We start from the raw sequence: 21,735 nt of genomic DNA on the forward strand, positions 1-21,735 counted from the left end.
AAAATGCATATGCTCAGAGTTCTGTACTGTAAATAGCCCTGTTCCATGAACAGGATGGGAAAACACTGGGTAGCTACAGAGGTCACAGACTGAACCAGCACCACAGCAGGGGCTGCTAGCTCCTAAAACACATCCACCTTATCACAAGAAATTAAGTTTTCATTCAAGTCATGAACATGATTTGCACTGTTAGCACAAAACACAGACAGAAAACTGTGAGAAAGTTTAACTATCTACATAGGACCGTGAACATTTGGCAAAAATGGACCTTTGGAAACTTTAATCAAAAAACCTACATTTCATTTTAATGCCGAAGGCACACTTACAACTTGCCAACTTCCCAGTACAAAATTTGGTTTGACAACTGTTCATAAAAGCGAGAACCTGTCAGGTTAAAATAAGGCATTAATATTTCCCAAACAGTAAAAAATATATACTCCCAGGGAATGTAAAAGGATAGGATTGTTTTTAAAAAAATCTAATTTATCGCCATTTTTGTGTGGTTTCGTTATTGAACAACACTGAAGGATGAATGAGTTTTACTTTCACTTTCTTCTTTCTCTCTGTAGCAGTATATAAAAAAATGCAAGCTACTTTTTTTCAAAAAAGAAATTTAATAACCAACTCCCAGTAAAATTCAGAAATGATTCAAGAAATATTTCCACTGGCTTGAAAACCTAGAAGTGTTTAAGAACTTCTCCAGCACATTCCTCTTAGAGCACCATCCGAGATGAGCACAGAAGACATCCCTTGCACGCACTTTTGTCAAATACAGTAGAAGCATGTGGTTATACTTAAGGCATATGCTGACGTTTGATATTGAAATACCAAAAGAAACAAAGATAAGTATTACACACACACAAAAAAAACCAAAAACAACAACAACAAAAAACCACCAGCAAAGAGAAAGAGTAGCTTGGATATCCAATTCATTGTTTTGTAGATTCAGTTGTTTGTGTTAGAAATGCATAACTGATTTATTTTTAAATTCTGCTTTCCATAGGCTTATCAGAAGAAACTATGAGTCATCTATTCTTATTTGAAACATCTAAACATACCACCAAACTCGTAATTTCTGCATGACTTGCTCCAGTGTGGGACCAGCCAACAGTGCAATGCTCTGCACTACCAGTGCAAGAGAACGGCTTTCTTCCTACTCATTGGGGCTGCAAACAGAAGGGAGCACAATGTGGACGTGTAGGACTTGGCAGGTGGATAAAGGGAACAGGTTCTCTCAGCTGTAGGCCAATCAACCACCACTCACGTTATCACCTCCTGGCTGACCAGTCTCCTGCATTGGAGTCACACATTAAAGCACAAGAGCATTTAAAATGCTCCCCACGGAGTTGGGGAAATAATTCTTAACGCAAAACATTTGCATCTGAAGCCAGCCCAGCTTGGCCTAAACATAGTTAGGGACAACCTGTAGGATGCTTCGGTAGGCAAAGAAAGCATGTCATAAACATTCTGGGATGCAACATGTCTACAAACATAGGTATTACCTCAATGCATTCAGTGATACATATCCAAACCTGGATAAGAAGAACTTCTGGCAGAAGCAACAACCCCTTTAAGACTTCAGAGAATGAAAAAGAAACCCCAGAGAACACCATCTCTGGCAGGAATCAGTACATGGTGCGCTGCCATCTTGGGAGTTCCTAGTGTGTAAGATATGAACTCTGTAAGATGTACAGAGAACACTCCAAGTCACTGCAGAAAAGCAAGTAGTACAGCACAAAGACAAGCCAATTTTATTTTAGCAACCTCAGGATTCAGCAGTAGTCAAACTACAAAAAACCACTGTAACCACCCGAAGTTTCTCAGCAATCACTACAATCAGAAACTCTTAACGTGGGGGAGAACAGGCAGTGTGTTAGCTGTGTGACAAGCCTTTCTGAAAGAGCTGTTAAAAGCAGCAGAGAGTTAGTTTTCTACATGAGGCTCTGTTCTGTAACATACTCCATTGGTTTGGGACTGAGATTTTGAAAGACTCATCTGCTTACATGTTCTGTATGTTCCTGAGCTGGCATAATGAGCTGCACTGCAGAGAAACTTACACACCACGCTGGTGAGCCATCTCTCAATGACAAACTGCTATGCATTTTCATCTTTCCTAATACTTTTATTTTAGACAGAATTTCACGGAAACAGCAATATTAAATGGCATCTCATAACTTCTATGACAAGCGTGCTTAAAAGTTTAACATTTCATAGTCTGAAACTAGAGTTATAAACTGTAATGATGGCTGCAGATATGCTAACGGGTTTATGTCTCATTCAAAAAACAGGATGCCTTCTGAAATGTACACACTGTATTACTTAGGAAGAAGTTCTCTCTAGTTTATAATTTATGAGATACTGGCAAAAACTGCTGCATGCAAGAATTGCTGGTCACGTGTATGGGGTATCATTTGTCATATAGTCATGGAATAATACTGTTTGCTTTGTAAAGATGAAGAAATAAAGCTGAGGAATACAGAATGTGAAGAGGAGACGTGTCTGATCTGGAAATAAATGCAAGGAGTGGGAAAGAGGGCAGAAGAAAGGTTGAACTGTATTGCTATGCTATATTTGTGTCTTTCTAGAGGACAAGTTAGAAGTACAAGTTTTATTTTAGAGAGCTTAAATGAGACCCAAAAAGAGTCAAGTCCGACAGAATCAGTTTAAGGATAGACAAGTTATATTTTGTATGACAAGAAGTCTGTTACACATGCTTATTCAAGTGAAACTTTCAGAATAGACTGGGGGGAAGGGAAAAAAAAACAGTGAATTTCTCCTCTTATTTTTTCTCTATTTCTAGATATCAGCTTTCTCTGATAAGAACCGGGGTCAAAATAATGGAGTCTATTCTTAGAATTTTATAGAATCTTAGAATTTTAGAGATTTTTTTCTTTGATAGAAGTTCATCCAAACTGCTAGACCCACTTGAATTTACCATTACAGCTAATCCTTAGGTGTTTATTTATCAATTAAAAGTTGTTTTGCTTTTGATTCTTCTCATTTTTTCCTTACACACTTCCCATAATATTCCCCTGTGGTTCCTCAGAAACCCATGTCACAGCTGAACTCATCCTATTTCAGACAGAATTGGACACGACCTATCTCTAGGGTCTACCTGCGTAGTCTTTAAACCACCTGAAAGGAAAGATTGCGTAGGGCAGCCTGGGTGCAAACACCAGCTTCTGCAAAGTTCACAAACACAAGAGGCTCAGGCTGTAGAAGACCATCTAACAATTAAATCCAGAATCTCATTTACAAAATCCTGCTATATCTCCATGTTGATCCAGGTACATTTTGAAGAGAGAGATACACTCAGTTATACAACATTTTTTCATGCATGCATCTCACAGAGCTGCAAATAAATGAATAAATAGTGCAGATAGCTATAAGCAAGGCTGATAACATGTTTTAAGTGGACTCAGTTTTTAGTAAATGCAGTTGCAGCCATCACATGAAATGAGAAGAAATTCGTTAAGTGACTGGTGAGCATAACAAAATGACCTGAAGACACAGGACTTATGTGCACACACTCAAAACAGATGAGTCGATAGGAAAACTAAAATGCAGGGGGTGCCTGGCATGTGAAAAACTGAAGGTATCTGGGTAAGGCAGGGCAAGACCATGCAATGCCCTGGATGTGAGCAGAAGAATCAATTAGTTCTATACTTTACCGACTGCAGTGAAGCTTCTTAAGTACTGGTATAATGTGCGAAACTGTCATAATGCCCTGAAATATATTCAGATTTGGTGGTGAGTAACATGCAGATCTATTTCTAAAGTTTCTGTAACATCATTTTTAGTAAGAAACAACAGTAATAAGAAGATGATAAAGCTACCTTCAGGAAAATTGCATATTTCAAGGCTGTGCTTCAAAAGTGGAAAATTACCCCATACATTCCTTACAAACAATACACCATTCTTAAGTGCAAGCATTTAAAAATCTCTCCTATTTCCTTTGAGGTACTCATGGGAAAGTAGTGGTGCATGTACAGAGAATTAAAATACCTCAACCTCCATAGCAAAAAGCTGTAAGAGCTATTATTGTTCAAATGCCTGACCAGCAATAGTGCTAAAAAGAATGACAAAATCATGTGGAACAACATAAGAAGCAGAAAATAATTTTATTTTTAATTTAAAGGACTGCTTACACAGTTTGGGGATTTGCTTCATTTTATTGCTGGCTGTAAGAATTAAATTTACCTATAACTCTGGTTCAGTATATGCATATGAAAAATACAAAAATACAAAGTGCTAAATAAAACTTTGCAGCTGAAATAGGCTGCCTGCAAGCTACCCTAGCATGATTCTGGGCCAAATTTTACCAGCCTCAACTCAGTAAAACTCTCCTTGGAATCTGATATGTTTGCACCATACACATCCATAATATACACTACACACACCCACTCCCTCCCCAGGAGCAGAGATTTTGATTACTTCATTCTTAACACAAGAGAAAAAAAAAAAAGATAAACAGAATTCTAGAGATAGTTAACTGAAGCTGAAATTCTGAAATTTTCATATCAAGGGTTATACAAGCAAGACACAAAGCCTGAACACCAAGTCAATGGAGAAGGATGGAAAAAGACAAAGCCAGCAAGAGAGACACCAGAACTCATAATACCATAAAAAGGGACTGATAATGATTTAGCTAAGAATGTTTTTGTCAGCTGACTGCTGCCTTCAGATGGAAGATAAAATAACTCACAAAACAATGGACAAAACAGACACATAGAGAAAGGTGGGCTTTACAAGCTTATTTTCTGTTATTGTACAGAAGCAGCTTACATATGAGAATTACACGTTATTTCTCTGCAGAGAACCAATCAACTTTCATCAAAGATACTGCAGAAAAATAAAGGAAACAAATGAACCCCTTCTTAACTCCCATCCCATCCTCTTAAAAAATACCAGGAACTAACGTTCCATTAGAAAAAGCACAGCTTAAAAGAGGTAAGAAGAGATTTAGCTAATGTGTCATCTAAATCAATGGTATTTAGTAGAAGAAAAAATATTTAAAGGTAGGGGATGGATGTGAGGATGGAAAACAAACAGAAAAAGGAAGATTCAAACCTAGATCCTAAAAGGAATCATGCTTTTAATTAACTTTAAGTGCTAATGAAGGACAACAATAGGAACAAGACGAAAAGGGAGGCAAAAATCCTACAGAAGAGGAGAGAATGGTGGGTTCTGGTTTGCATCCTGTATGCGAGTGACTTCTGAAATCATGGAATACATGAAAACTGAACATAAATAAAGACACATCTAGCATCTGTTAATCTGGGGAAAAATACGGACTACCATTATTTTTGCTTTTCTTGGGCTATCCCCCAAACCAGCATATTATTCATTACTTTTTCAAAAGTACGTTAAAAAAAAAAACACACACACACAAAAATACCCCAGCAACAACTGTTGTCAGGAAGCTTTCGCTGGCAAGTTGATGTCAACAAGTTATTGGTAAGTGAATTGAGTTTAAAACACTTATACCTTTTTGTGCATATTCTGATACATTTATAAAGAAATCCGTACTGAGATCCTGAGAGCCTTGGTGTAGAAAACAGCTCAAGAATTCTACCTAGCACATACACATAAAGAAATAATTCGCTGAGATAAAGATTTCTACAGAAAGCCATTTCCTAGGTTTAGCATTTCTGAAAGATTCTTGTTTTTCCTTGCAGTACTTAGGATAAAGCCCACATACCCTCTTCCCATTGCCTCCCCAAGACAGTGACTTGTGAGAGCAAGGGAAATATGGAAAATTATGAAATACAGTAAATAATATTTGATACATACTTTCACTCAAGGAAGGCTTGAAGTATTACAGCTCTCTCTTTATTCTAGATACATTACATATATGTCAAATTGAGTCTCAGACCCCACTAACATTCATTTGGCACATAACTGACTTTTTAAAGAAGGAAGGATTCTTAACAGCAATTCCAACCTCTTTCTACTCACAATATGGAACTACGGTGGGATGCTGAGAAAACACATAGTAGATCTGCTTTGATTTTACTGCTTTATACATGAAGTGTATACTTTCCCACTGACTGAGTGGAAAAGCCTCAAATGTTAGTGTACAAAATGAAAGAAGAAAAAATTAGTGCATGCACACTTCTTATCAAAATAAAGTCTCTTGAGGATGCAATCCATCTATGAACCTCTCTGCTTATTCTAGTCTTTCTTGGGGCTGATCTGAATCAAACATGAAAGAAAAAAACATTTCATATCAAATATCAAAAATGTTCTTTACATTTCTTCAAAACTGCTTGGTGAAGAACCTGAATAGCCTATAAACCACTGTAAAATAGAGGGAAGGCTCACAAATTTTAGTATCGGAAGATGATTTGAAGATACTGCACTCTATTTTTGCTTTTGTGGTAGCAAAAGGAAGCAGCAAGGGCAAAGACACAGATCTGAAAGCAAGTGGATTCCCCGCCAGCTGACCCTTTGTCATCAAAGCAAGAGACTCCTGTGTCTGTTAAGTACTACTGCTGCAGAGACACATCTCTGATGCTCCCCTCCAATCCATGTCAGTAAACAGCTCATCAGGTATATGGAAAGAGAATTATTGTAATATAAAAACAAGGATTCTTAGGACAAGGAGTCCTGCAAAAGTGTGGGCTTTTATTCAAATCACTTCTGAAACCTTGGTCTTTCTCTGAAGAAAGGAGAGGAGCTCCTGGCTCAATTCTCAATGTAGACACAGTGAGTGACGGGGACACTGATCTATCTAAAGGCCTGGTAACTCTGCAAAGACACCCACCTTGTCCTAATCTCGCTGTATTTCCTGAAGGCAAATACCATTTTACATGAAATTTACCTGGGTTTTGTTTTTACATAAATACCATTATCACTGTATTTTAAGAAAGAGAAAACAAAACAACCTTTAAACAGATTGGCAGAAATCTTCAAATAATGGTGATAAACCCATAACTCAAGGAATCATTTCAGCAGCAGTCAGAAGGTATATTTTTGTGGATTCAATTACCTGGAAGTAACTGGTTAAGGGAATTGTAATCACACAGAAAAAGACAAATACACGTTTCTTTGTGTACATACAATACCCACAAGGCTTAGGAAATCCATTCACAACAGAGAAAATACTCTAAACATATTTTAAGAGGCTCTATCAGTAGTCTCATAGAAAGGCTCGTTCACATTTATAAGTCACAAGGAAAAAGCTGTTTTCTGCCCATGCTGTATGAACAGATTTTGTTTGGTCTACAGCTCATATTTAAGTCGCAAGTAAATAAATCATCCTGGCTGCATTAGCTGACAAACCACATTCATAGTATTGAGGATAAATATTTGTTTGGGACTGAATTAACCCTTTGCAGATTTGAGCTCATGTTTACACATACTTGAGCTGCATGTATCAAAAACTTACTAATCAAATTGTAGTCAAATGTGTTTACCTGGGGAAAAAAAAAGGAAGCAAAAGGAAAACAAGTGCAAGCCACTCTTTTTCCCATTTTGCTTTTAGAAATGGTTTGAACACAATGACATGATGTTCAAACAAAACCAGATTGGACAGGAGGACAGAGGGTAGAGAATCCTGACAAGCTGGTATAAATGTAAATGTAGATGTTTTCATGTCTTTACACATGCAGTTCTGTGCCCCCCGGGGACACTGGAACATAATAGCAACTTCAGCCTTATATGAAGTTCCCACTTTATTTGCAGTCTTACAGAATGCAATAGCACTGAGACTATGTTGTTACTGGATGAAGAGGTGACTAGGTACTGGAAATGAATATGCTAATCTTAACAAACACATTGTATTTTTGTTATTGTCACTTTGGAGTGATTTTGCATCAAATGAAACCCTGCGGGAGAGTATCACCAGATGACTATTTGACATCACATGCTGCCTAAGCTGAACTGAACAGGATACCTCCAAAACTAAAACATACACTCAAGTTTAAGGAAAAAAAATAAAGTAATGCTATAAAACACTGCAGAAAATACTTCCACAAGTCCCTCCAGCCACCTCCCTCTCCCTCCCTTAATCTGCCAGGATCTGTTTCCCAAAGCTCCTGTTATGAATGTGATTATTAAACTGAACACCACACAGTAGAACGTGAGCTGGATCTCACTCTCTACACGCCCATTTTAAATGATGTCAGTACAAACATTAACTATTACATTCTCATTAACACCAAAATGTTTCTCTCTTTCTCTCACACGAAAAAATAGCAGTAAAACATTCCTTTAATCAATCTCTTTTCACGTTTCTATCTGTGAAAAATAATTAAGAAGGATTTATCTTTGCTGCAAGTCCTGCTAACTGTTCACCCTGTCATCAATAGCATAATCTATTTATATAATGTTTTGCACAACTGTATGGAATAATATTTTCCAATGAGCAACAGGTGAATTAGTGACCTGCTGGTTCTTGTTACACCATGTTTAAGACAATTAGAGGCCTTGGCTGAGTATTTGGCTGAAGTAAACCTTTCCTTGCACAAGGAGCATAGGCATAAAACAATTTTGAAGGAAATTGAAAGGGTATCTCATTAAATGATATTTCAGACAACCAGAAGCACTGGGTACTTGGAGATGTAGCCTTGAGCAGTTTGGTATAAACTGCATCTTTAACTGTACTGCCTCACCTAGGAGTAGACTAGTTCAATATAAAAACGGTAATTTAAAATAAATTCATATAAATGTGAACATTCAATATTTTTATTGAATGGTACAATGTTCAGAAATGCTACAAGAGATAAAATGTTAAACAGCTTATTCAAAATAAAACTAACTTAAAAAAAGAAAAGAAAGAAGTGCCACCTGATCAGTGTTTACAGTTAGGAAATATTACAACTGAAATTCTGTTTAAAAAATAAATTCTTTAGAGATTCCAGTTACATACTAGATTAAGAGACTTGCAGAAGAAAAACCACTAACAGCACCGTAAGTTTCCCGAACAACCTTTTTAAGTTGACCAGGGCATAACAAACCTGATTCTACATAGGTTCGGCTCTGCTAACATCACAAATTAATTCCTATGTTCACATGCTTAATCCCATGAGATCTCAAGTTATTCACGGCCCCGTTGGTTTTTGCATGATTACACGCTAAGCATGTTGTTTTCCCCCCTCTCCTGTCCTGTCAGTAAACGGTGGATCAGAGTTCAGAACACGCCTGATTTTGTTTTCTTAATCTCCAGTAATCTTCTCAGTGACACACTATCTGTTGCAGAATATCAGGAGGCCACACCAAAGATGAACAGTTAGAGGAAATGTTAAGTTACATCCATATTTATCAAAGTAGGCTCCACATGCTGCCAAATGTTAAAACAGTATCTACTCACATACTTGAGCAGCACCGAGTATTAAGGTCAATGTTACCTTAAAGTCACACACAGAGATTATTGACAAATGGTACAGGTTTTGTAGCCCTGGACTGCTGCGGTGCTGCCTTAGCTTCTGATGCAAAGTTCAAGCTAATTCATGACTCTTAAAATAGACCACTAACACAGGGCTGTATACAAAGGACGGTTTGTACCAACTGCTGTACGGAGTTTTACACTGTGAAAATTTAACTGATGGATTCAACCAGCAGAACCCTCTGCAGTGATTCTGGGGGACAAAGAAAAAAGTCAACCTCCAAAGTCCCTCATTTCATCAGGTAGCACAGAGTGAAAACAGTAAGACAGTACATTTTGGCAACACGAAATCCAAAGCTGGGACACAAAATCTACAGTGGACATTCCCAGCTGGAAAAAAAAAGAAGTCTATGGAAGCTTGGTTATCGGCAGAGACTGAAGCAGAGAGAATATGGAAAAGTAAGTTTGAAAAGGTGAAAAAAATGTGTGAGGACCAAGACCTTGCTTAAATGTCAGTTATGGAAAAAAAAACAAAACAACAAAAAAAAACTGTCCAAAAAACCTGTCCATCAGCCATCTTCTTCAGCTAAGTATTTGCCCCATAGAGGTAGTCTGTTCTCATTGTACATGCTTTCAGTCCTTGTTGAAGTCCATGCTGAAGTTATGTTATACATGCTGGAATAATCCAGATTACTTTTTTTTTTCTTTAAAGCTTTTTGAGCGTAATCCATTCACTAACAGACACTTGATACTTATGGAAGAACGTTTTTTCCTTTCTTTAGCTTTAAATAACAAAATACAGAAGAGTCTCACCTGTGATGGAATGGGCTCTGCTCTCAATAGGTGAGCTGCCCAATCAATGTCACAGTTTTTAATACAAGAACTATTCCTTCCATCAGTTTTCCAACATCTCTGCTTGTTAGCTCAGCAACAAGTAGGTAATTATATCATACACCACTTAAACAGGCAGGGAGTGCTGACGTTCAATTTTGTGTAAAACCACAATCATATTTTGGGAATGTTTTTTAAAGTTTGAAATGGGACAACATTTGTTGACAGAGCTTAGCAGGCTTTTCAAGGAAACGTAGTGTAATAAAACTATGCTGCTTTTAAAATATTTCTCTCTTTTTAATCCTTGCAGTATATAATCCTCTTTGCAGTAGGCAGGAATATGATAACCCTTGATTGTTTCTAAGTCCTTGCTTTTTAAAAACCAAGATTTGCAAATTCTACGGCTCTGAAATTTTACTACAAATATGATTTGAAGTTTAGTTTGGATCAACTTACCTTCCATAAGCAAAGCGCCTGTCTTTGTGGTGGTCCCCAAATGTATCCCACAGCCTGAGAGAAACACTCACTTCATCCACAACATCTCGTGAGCGTTCAAGGACCTAAAACCAAATACGCATTATGTTCTCTCTTCCTCCATCAAACAAGTACATTTCTAATTTGCCTTGTAAAGAGATCAAAAGCATGCTACATCAAGAGTCTATCACATGTAGTCTTTGTTGAATGCTATATTTTATAAAACACAAGCAGAATGTACAGCTTTTAAAAGTACCTTTAATTTAAGAAAAAAATACTTTGGAATGAGAGACTTGGGGAGATGTCAGCTTCCTTGCATATCAGACCACGGCTGCAGAAGAAACTGCACGTACAATACTTGTGAGCTCATTGCTGCATTCTGGCAAAGAAAGGCTAGCCAATAAACATTAGTACAACCTCACAGCATGTGCTCCATATTTTGTAGACCTGCAGTCCTTACCTCTTGGCAGACACGGTACTGATCAATGGCCCAGACAGTTGGTACGTGAGTTGCCAGCAGCTGATACTGAGTCAAGGTTGTATTGCATGCTCTTGCACAAATTAGACGAGTCTTCCCCACTGCATTATCTCCAACCACCACACACTTGATAGTTTCAACGTTGGGTCTTTCGTAGTCCATGTCAGTGTCCATTTATCAAGAACTGTAACAAGACAGTTAGACTTATTTTCTATTACCGTACAAAACAATGCTGGTTAGAACCAGAGCCTTCTAATTCTACTTCTTCAGAGATGCTTGAAGAGGACAAAGTCTCAAGGAAAAGCCTGTAGTAAACTGTACCAAAGCAAGCTAGCTGGTCCTTTAAATACTGCACAGTTATGCAAATGCAGGGCTATTTTGACCACAGTCAGTTTATGCTGTTCACATGCTATTTTCACTTCGGTTTCTGTAAACACAAGCCTGTTTCCAGAGGATAGATCTTGGTGAAACAAGGACAACTAGCACAAACTTAGCTTTTGCTAATGCTTTTTATGCTACAAAGGAGAAAAGACTGGGCATCAGTAGCTTTAACCTGAAGGATTCTAGTACAAACCTGCCTTCAGTAATCTTGCCCATTCAGGATTTGATTTAGGGCTCTCCAAACAATATTGCTAAGACCAAGTCACACAGATGGTTTTAGTTATATGCACACAATAAAACTGACTTGTAAGATGACTCCAGAGACTCTGTTCTCTACAAACCACAACTCCCATTAATTCCTGCACGTATTACACACTCTTAATTTTCCAAGGAATTTTGTAAAGATCAGGGACCCAAACAAAACCTAACAGCCCAGTAGAAACTTGCAAATACACTCATATATACCCACAAACTTTTTAATGTGATACAGAAAAAGTAAAGAGACTTAGATTGTTGAAGATACTAGCCTGATGGAAAGTTATTTACTTAAATATTTTTTGGCAATGTATTGAACAATGCTTGGATATGAACGTAAGCCAGAACAGAGGGATATTTGAAAGACTGAAATCAACTTTGCACGTTTTCTACAGAAGTCTGTTATTTTCATATAAAGGGACATGGGATCATAGTTCAACATATCTGATTTTGGTTTTCTAATGTCTAAAAAGTCTCCAGCAATCTGGTCTCTGCTGGGGAATATAATCAAGGAAGGGGACAAGGGAAAGTGCAAGGCACAAACTTGTTCAGAAAGGCTTGCCTAACAGTTATTTCAGCAAGGAAACATAAAACAGTTAAACTGACCAAACACTGATCATCATCTGAAGCTATGTCCTTTTTTCCTCAGAAGAAAGCGCTACAGACAAGTCATTGAGTGTCTTTTGTTTCAGTAGCTTTTTTAGTATTCATATCTGTGGTGGTTTTACTCGGGTGGACGGCCGAGCTCCACCACAACCGCTCTCTCACTCCCCCTCCTCAAAGAGGAATGGGGGGAAAATATCATGAAAAGGGCTCAAGGGTTGAGATAAGGACAGGGAGATCGCACAGTAATTATCGTGATGGGCAAAACAGACCCAGCATAGGGAGATAGTAAGATTTATTACCTATTACTAACAAGCTAGAGAAGTGAGAAACAAAGGAAAGAAACCAAAAGCACCTTCTCCCCCTGAGCGGCGCAGGGGAACGGGGGAATGGGGGTTATGGTCCGTCTACGGTGCTTCTTCTCTGCCGCTCCTTCTCGGTCATGCTCGTCCCCTGTGCTGTGGTGTCCCTCCCACGGGATGCAGTCCTTGCCGAACTGATCCGAACTGTTCTCTTCAAGAACTGCTCCAGATATGGGTCTGTGCCACGGGGTCCATCCCTCAGGAGCAAACTGATCCAACCTGGATCCCTCATGGGCAGCAGCTCCTGCCAGGTCACCTGCTCCTGCGTGGTGTCCTCTCCACGGGCTACAGGTCCGGCCCGGAATCTGCTCCGGCAGAGGTCTTCCACAGGCCGCAGCCTCCGTCGGTGCAGGTCCACCTGCTCCACCATGGTCTCCTCCACGGGCTGCAGCGTGGAACCCTGCTCCACTGTGGTACTCCATGGGCTGCAGGGGGACAGCCTGCTTCACCATGGTCCTCACCACAGGCCACAGGGGACTTCTGCTCCGGTGCCTGGAGCACCTCTCCCCCTCCTTCTTCACTGACCTTGGCGCCTGCAGGGCTGTTCCTCACTCCTCTCACTCTTCCAGCTGCTGTGTGGCGCAGCGTTTTTTTTTCCCGTCTTAAATATGCTCTCACAGAGGTGCAAAACATCACTTATTGGCTCGGCTCTGGTCAGCAGTGGGGCCCTTACCAAACATGGGGCAGCTTCTAGATCCTTCTCACAGAAGCCACCCCTATGGTCCCCTGCTACCAAAACCTTGCCACGTAAACCCACTACAATACCTCATTTGCTCATAAATGTAGAATATACGTTAACTATCAGGTTATCCAAAATATTAGATACAAGCTGTTCTGGTGTACTTTTTTAATTGTGTCAATCACTATGTCACTATTTAAGAAAAAGCATGTATTTAGTAGTTGGGAACCAACCACTAATTTTAAGTGCATTCTTTCACTACTTTAAGGGATGTAAGCTGGAAAAAAAAAGTCAGTGTTAGGACTGAATGCTACACAAATATTTAAAAGTTTGAGCATGGACTGCCAAAGAAGACCTGTAATGGCTATGATACAGTTGTTTTAATTGATATTTATGTGTGGCTGGGAGAAATTAGAGACCACATTGAGAGCTGTGCAAGAGTGAGTATGTGCCACTGAGGTGTCACACTGCTAAGTTTTCACAGACATGGAATGCTTCAGGAAATGCCACAGCATAGACTAGCACGTAAGGATACATGTTAGAGGGCTGTTCTACCCTAGTCTGCAATGTGGGCCCAGTGACTCTAGAGCAGACAATGTGGTTTCAAGCTTGTATGCATAATATCTACTGCATGTAAACCTAACGGGCCTGTGATACCAACCTGCTATGTCGGCAAGAGGTTTTAGCTGATAAGGAAAGAAAGCTATTAAGATATTGCCTTTATTCTTTCATCTGAGTTGTGACCTGCATCCTGAAAGGTTACTACTTGTGCAGTAAAGGACTACAGAGACTTTCCAGTTACTTCTGCCATTCAACCACAGCTGCTGGTTGCATGCAAGCTCTCATCAGGCTGACACCTGGGAGGGCTCATGGGCTCTGTACAATCTCCATGAATCCAAATATAAGAGAGCTAGAAAGAGAGAGAATTCCTCTTTCCTCCTACCCATCCTTTCCAAGAATACAGCCATGATATAAATAAAAGAAGACAAACACTATGGTGTTTTCCACATTACAGAAAATAAGATATTTGTACACTGCTGCCTCAAAGCCAGGGACCTAACTGAGCAGCAAAAGCCCCACGAAGTTTCAATAAGTGATCTAAAAATGCTTCATTTCAAGTCTGAGAATTAAGAGTAACCCCCAACATAATACATGGTGTTAAATTACTTCATATTTTATTCATGCATGGACTAGACATCACAGATGGAATGTGTTTACAAGGCTGGAAAACAAAATGAAGGTGCATGGCCAGCCAGTGTGTCTGGTTGGTTTTAAACTACCAAGCAGAGAGATTCCAAAATAAATTTTCCTCCAACCCAATATTCCATTTAAATGTTGCTATTCAGATTAGCTGAAGCACTTTTATAAGAATCTGATTTTACAATTCTTCAAAAGTTTATAAGTGGTAGTTCTGCAAAAATGCACTACAGTCAGTCACAAAATACATATTAAGTGCAGGGTTTGGAATGTTAAAAAAAATTCCAAGAGAATAACAAAGCAAGTTTAAAATTAATAGGCAAATCTTAATAAACATAATGAGAAATCAATGCAATTATTTGAGAATCCTAGAAAAGGAACACGTGAAAATGAATTTTTTTTTTCTGATATACTTACAGATTTACCTAAGGCAAAGATATCACAGAACTCAGACACAGCATGCCCGAATGCCCTGTTGTAGATCAATGACAGACTAATGAAGATATTTTTAGCATGACTCAATACTGCACAGGACAGATTAAAATAAACTGGGAATAGAAAAACAAAACAAAAAAACCCACCCCAAACCTAAACCTTCGTGGCTATGTTAAGGAAAGCTCTTAAAACCACTCTAGTAGATATGAAGTATCTCTGTACTAAAAATGCAGATCATTTTAATATTGTTCACTAGTTTTCAGAGAGTGATTAAAACAGAAATAGCTTCTAAAGAGACTGACAGACATAAGCCTGGACAGATACTTAGACACCTCAAATAAATCTGACACAAGCTACAAATTACAATGTAAACAATTAGCAAAATGTGTGGATTAAATGCTTATAAATGTAACCAGAATCTTTTTGGCTTCTGGAATGATTAAAGGCAGGAATACATACAAGACTTTAAAGATACAGACATGGTCAGTTTTTTTTTTTTTTTTTTTTAAAAGGTATCCGTTAGGTTAAGCTCATGCTAAACCTATTATATAATCACCCTGATTAAAAATGCTAAATATGTTGTTGCAAAACTTAAAAAAAAAAAAAGATTTGAGCTCTGAAAGTCTGGTAACATCTGGGAGAGCCAACAGGAACTAAACCAAAACTGGTCAGACAAGAGCAATCCAGCTTATGTGAAGCTTAAGAAAAAGTAGCATAAAATTCCAGCACCAATGAAAAACTTGCCAAACCCAACCTACAACAGTTTAGTTTACCAACAAAAGACAAAAGGAAAAAGTAAGAGGAAAGTTACTGGAAGTATGACCAATCTTAGAGAGGACACTGGCAAAAAAGCCACAGAAGAACAGAAAGGTCAGCAAATGAGGAGCACTAAGAAATCTACTAGGGGAACCATCAGATCGAACATGGCTGTTACCACAAAGAAAGCAGTGAAAGATTCAGCTGCTTAATCCAGTTCTAAGGAAGGATGAGGAGATGGATGGAAATGGAAAAAAGATACCCACAAGAATAACATAGGATCATAAAAATCTCTTAGGATGTTTCTATTTTCACATTGTCACCCTTGATTGTTGGCATATGATGAGGAGACAGAGACAGCCAAAAATCAGATGTGAGTAGATTCAAGATCTAAGATAAAACCAATTAATTAACTAACTTCATTGGCAGGAAAGAATTATTCTAAATAAAGCTGATTTATTTCCAAAGAAGTGTAAGGTTACTGTCATGAACCATAGCTTGCTGATGTTTATGGTCACTAATGTCTTCCTCTGTTGTTTTACCTTGAATTCTGAAGGATGCTTGCTTTTTTGCTTAGTTTTTCCTCAATACTGAATGAGTTGTTATTATTATCACTAAAAACAGTTGTGGTTGCTATAGCATGCAGATCCTTCTGGCTAGTCAGCCTCAGTAATGAAACACTGCTTTTCTAGAGAAATTTTCCAACAGATCTGTAGATGGAGCAAATCATTTAATCATCTAGTGCACTAAAACACAGATTAAACATGACAGACACACACAACGCCTCTCTACATGAATGTAAGTATATTTACATACGAAATATAACCAGACTCTAATCATGAACTTGCCTTGCTTTAAGAATGCAGTTTAATATGTTTAAAGCTATAATTGCAATTTTCTCTTCTGGAACGAAAGTGGATGAAGATCCAAATCTAATAGCAATCCCCAGGAGCCATCCCTATAAAACCCTATGTGGGATCAGATATCCACCCTTATGGATCTCACTGCCTGTGCAGCTAACTGCCCACTTTGAACTTCCTAGGTATTTTAAATCATTACTTAGTTTATACTAAATATACCCAAGATTTTTCAAAGAGCAGTAGCTACTTATCAAATCTTTTCAGCAAAACAGGACAAACAAATCACCAAGAGTGTCTACTTTAATCAGTGATTATGGAGTGATCCTGCAGGCATTTACTTCTTAGCTTAGTGCTTAAACATGTCCAATAAGACTGAGAGAGCATCTCTTAGCATGAAAACAAGCAAGTACGTTTCTTTGTTCTTGCATTAAGAGCAAACTCTTTAGCTGAAGTTTCAGAGTGACAGCATGTAAGGAGCTTGCCTGCCCAGTAAAGCTTTTCTTTAAGTTATTTCATGGGAAAAAAAATAATAAAAAAAATTCTAACCTGTCTCAAGGAATCTAATTAAACATGCAAAACATAAAGGCTTTCAAACAAACAGGTTGCCAACCAAAATTATGTCATCACAATTACTAAAGGAATCTAATGGAAAGAGACACCAAAATTTGCCACTACGTAACGTGGATGGTGTGAGTGGGAATTGTTTGAAAAACTCAGGCCAGCAGAAAGGTAGTAAACCCATCAACATTTATTCCTGAAAAATACACTCTTCTGAAAACATTTGAAAGAGCATTTCTAGGTACTCCATATTTCAATCTAGTCTGAAGACGTATTTTTTGAGCATACTTTTGGAGTGATGCCCTCAGCGAGCCATTACACAATAACACATCAAAAGGGGCATGAAAAAATTGACAAGGGTAAGCAATGATCTTACCTCCATCCCCAAGTTACAAAGTTACTGCTTGCAACCATTGACACTGGAAAAGGAGATGCAAAATACCAAGTTCTTCAGACACATAAGTCATTACCTTGCAGTGCAGAATCCCAAGGCACTGGCACACTGGCAAGGACCAAAGAGCTCATGAGCCAGAGCAAATGTGAAAGTGAAATGTTTGTTCTCAATATCTAACCTGCCATGTGTTGTTTCAGAATCTAAATGGATGAACACACATATGCCAGGGAAAAAAGCAGGGGAACTTACTGTTCATTTGTGTGGATTAGGGCCCTTCATCAAACCCAGTCTACCTCTGTGATGACACAACACCATTGGAGCACTTCCTTAGACAACCAAAAATCTATGATACTCTTGAGCCTTCTGAAGTGTGCAGTCCACAAGGACATGTCTTTGTGTTTTACTCACAGACTTTCAGACAAAAGAGAACCAAATGCAAATGCCAGCAGTAGACTTGAACTATGTCAATTTTCTGACAGGTTCTGGGAGACCTGAAGTGCAGAAATCAACAAGCTGATTACTCTGAGCAGATTACGTATTATTTTGACCTGTGACATACATTGCAATATCCTCTGTGATGAGATCATGTCTCTAGAAATTAATCCATACAGCAGGTGAAGGACGTTTAACCATTTCAGAAGCCAGGTACAAGAATCTAGGATGAATCTTTTCTGTACTGTGGGAGAACCTACAACACTGCTACCCCTCCCTTCATCAGTTCTTCAGTCTACCTCAAGAACACGCCATGATGCAGAGCAGTCCCTTATAGCTCCTTCTGTTTCTTCTTTTTTGCTGTGCAGAGAGATGTGAGGAAGAGTGACCACACTGAACCCACCCCCGGTAAGAGGGAAATAATCTGGGCTGCCACATGGTTGATTTAAGGCTCTCGCATAGTTTTGCGAATGCGTTTTGTCAGGATTCAGGATGCACCTGGCTCCAGTGGCTGCTTTCCATTTACCAGAGATACCCACAGCAGACACAAGGGGCTAGGCAGTGACCAAGCTCTGGCATTGCTGTGTGCCATAACTTGGCATATCAACACTAACTGAAATTAGCTGTGGCTGACATTAGTAAAAGTGACTGAGAACTGAATAAATGAAGAACAGGCAAGACTCATTTGGACCAGGTGGTAACCATCTCCAGAAAGCTGTTACTTCAAAAAGCAGCCCCCCATAAAATGCCATTGTGCACTGAGACCTTAGATTATTCCTCCTTCTGCAACAGATCACATTGCAGGAACAGATTAACAGTGCAGCTCTACTAGCATTTTAGTTTGGACAAGAATACATTTTTGAAGCAAAAACCCCAGTCATCACTACTTACCATGCTTCGGTTTGCATCAGGAACGGCCACCTAAGTGAACAAACTGAATTTGTTTCAGATTAATCTGAAGTGAAAGACATGCCACCCACCACTAAAGAGTGAGCATTCACTCCACACCAGATTAAAGGTAATCTGAAGGAACACCTGCAGCCCCTGAAACGTGTACTGCATGCACACTGGGGCCTCAGCACCAACATTTTCATCTTCAGATCCCCTGCTACTGCACTGCACGACCCACTAATGTAGACAGCATCAGATGCTTTGGCTCCTGGTTTGGTATTTGGATCAATATTTTGGACAAAGCTGCAGCTGAATCCTTAGTGACTGCAATGGTCAAGAGTACCTGGGATAAGATATAAAACTCAGGATTAAAGGGAGAAGCATCACTGAAAAAGCCTGATTCAGCACTACTGGTTTTCATGGTCATGAACATACCATGAAATCGTACTCTTATGCAATTAAGGAGCTCAAACAGCATTACACTACTGCTATTGTAGTAAAGGTTATTACCGATTTTACCAATTTATATAAAGACAGGTATTGACATTGTATGCTCTCTTTGGTAAGAAAACAACCAACCAACCAACCAAAAAAAGAACAAACAAGGCATTCTTCCAACTTCTGCACATTTCTATGGGGAATATATTTATCAAATTTTGCTAGAACTACAAAGACAAATATTCTAGAGACACCAGTGACCTTCTAGCCCAGGAAGCTGTTGAAGAATTCACTTTCTGCTTTTTTCGTTCCAAAAGACAGGATCCGGCTCTAGTTTCTTGAACTTTATGTGATATTTCTCATGTGTTAATCAGTGATGTTTTAGGAAGATTTTTTTTTTGTGATTTTATTTACTCTCACGTATGATTGGTACAAGGAAACTGTACAAGGTGAATGAAATCTCTAGATGACAGCATAAAAAAAATCTAAATGCTGGCTAGAATAGTAAATACTTCATGATTTCAGACTTCAGATAAGTGCTACTTCCAGATCCTGGCTCAAGTCCTGCATTTATATCTCAAATGCAAATCCAGTGACATTAAGTGAACTGTGCAAGAAGCAAGTGTATGTGGAGTTTACTTGTAATGTCTAGTGCCACACAGAGACTCGCCAAAATTTTTAAAAAGAAGACAGAAATTGCCATATCTTTTGCCATGTCTTTTATATCAGACAGAAAGGATAGGAAAACAGAAAAGTAGAATGTTAGATGAGAACCAAAGGGAATCCATAGTTTAATCTCATGAGCCTACCCCTATTAAGAAAGGGCCCAACTGTCACCGCACGTACCCCAGGTGGCACCAACTCTAGCTCACACGCCGTGTCACCACCCAGTCCTTCAGCACATGGCCTTGAGCTCTTTTATGCACACACCATCCACGATCCAAGGGTATTTTCACACTGATCTGACGAGTCTTTGCCTCAGTGATGCCTTGCTGTGAGCTCTGTAACTGCTGTATGTAGCAATGACTGCTCTGCCTTATTCTTCCCCTCTTGGGTGGGGGAAAACAGACCCTGCTTGGGAGACAGTCACAGGTACATTAAGTGTTCTACAACACTTGATAATTTTCTTCTGGCAGAAAAGATGGGAGCAAAGGAGGGACATGTCAAACATCTGTTGCTCCTGTGCATTTCCTAAATTCAAGGCTTCTCTCTTTTCAGCTCCTTCAGCCAGGGCAACATCTGGATGCAGGATTTAAACAGTTTTCCAGTGAACAACATGTATTAACAAAAAATCAAACATTGGGATTTACCAGTCAAGTGATCAGTTCTTCCTCTCAGTCTAATGCTCTACAGTATTTGTGAAGCCTGGAGTTTTAAAAGGGCAGGAGTTTTAGAAAGCTCCCCAGAGCTAAAACTGATGTTTATTTCTTCTTGGATAAAAATACTTGTACACATCTGAGCATGTCCCAGATCTTACCCTCTGTAAGTATTATGTCTGTGAGATTAAAAAAAAAACATTATAAACATTCAGCTCACCAAGTTATTTTTTTCTGTTAATAGTGAATGGATACATCACAGCCCTGAGGCATAGCATCAGGCATACAAATCCAATGGGCATAAAAAAAAGAAAAGCACAACCTAATGGAAAAGGACCTCAGAAAATTACTGAAGAGAAATTAAGCTGCTCTACTTCCACGTGCTGTGACCTATCCTGAATCATAGCCTGTACACAGATATGTCCCATTCAGTTGCTACTTATACTGAACAGTTACACAGCGACTGTCTCTGTCCTAACAACAGTGCTTTCCTCCTCGCATGCTCTATTTTTGCCTAGAAAAAGTGCTAGCTTAAGAGCTCCTGTGAACACACTGAACAAACTAATTTCCACCTCAGCTTCTATTACAGCTCAAGCTGAACATTTGGCTTCAAGTCAGCTGTGTGTCCTGAAATAGTACACAGACTGAGGATGAACAAAGTCATTGAGAATATTCTGGCATCTCTTCCTTGCTCTCACTGTGACCATATGCACAGCTTCAAGGGCTTTTTTTTTTTTTTTTTTTTTTAATTATTACTATCATTTTTAAACAAGTACATTGCTGCCTTTGGGAGCCTGAGTAGTGCTTTGACCAGCAGAAGGCAACCCCGAGCTCTCTGACTAGTCCTCCTCAGCCTGCCCAGTGACTGCTTTCCCTTTGCTCTAGATGTTGGATGCTACCATATCCACTACAGGCTGACTGAACAAATTAAGGTCTACTACCGCGTGCCTTTCTTGGTCCTCAGAGAGGTCCAGCCAGCAGACACCTGATAGCTGCGTGCTGCAAGCCCCCCACAGCAGCCTCCTGCTGTAGTCACAGCAACCCACAACAGACTCCACAGACACAGC

The 21,735-nt window shown here is 39.0% G+C and overlaps 1 protein-coding gene across 11 annotated transcripts in view; it reads right to left on the reverse strand.

Annotated features, from left to right (window-relative positions):
• Positions 1 to 21,735, reverse strand: part of RHOBTB1 (Rho related BTB domain containing 1) — a 52,715-nt gene that overhangs the window by 15,188 nt on the left and 15,792 nt on the right. For 3 of the 11 annotated variants that reach the window (XM_040563764.1, XM_040563767.1, XM_040563761.1), the window contains exons 2-4: positions 20,162 to 20,847; positions 11,094 to 11,295; positions 10,616 to 10,719 (exon numbers count right to left, since the gene is read on the reverse strand). In XM_040563764.1, coding sequence (XP_040419698.1) covers positions 10,616 to 10,719; positions 11,094 to 11,285 — 296 coding nt within the window. In that variant the 5' untranslated portion in view covers positions 11,286 to 11,295; positions 20,162 to 20,847. Of the gene's footprint in view, positions 1 to 1,058; positions 1,167 to 1,502; positions 1,659 to 3,671; positions 3,728 to 10,615; positions 10,720 to 11,093; positions 11,296 to 20,161; positions 20,848 to 21,735 lie in introns of those variants that run through there. The other 8 variants (XM_040563768.1, XM_040563760.1, XM_040563762.1 and 5 more) reach the window with 6 other exon arrangements.

This window comes from Cygnus olor, chromosome 7 (genome assembly GCF_009769625.2).
Source record: "Cygnus olor isolate bCygOlo1 chromosome 7, bCygOlo1.pri.v2, whole genome shotgun sequence".
NCBI lineage: Eukaryota > Metazoa > Chordata > Aves > Anseriformes > Anatidae > Cygnus > Cygnus olor.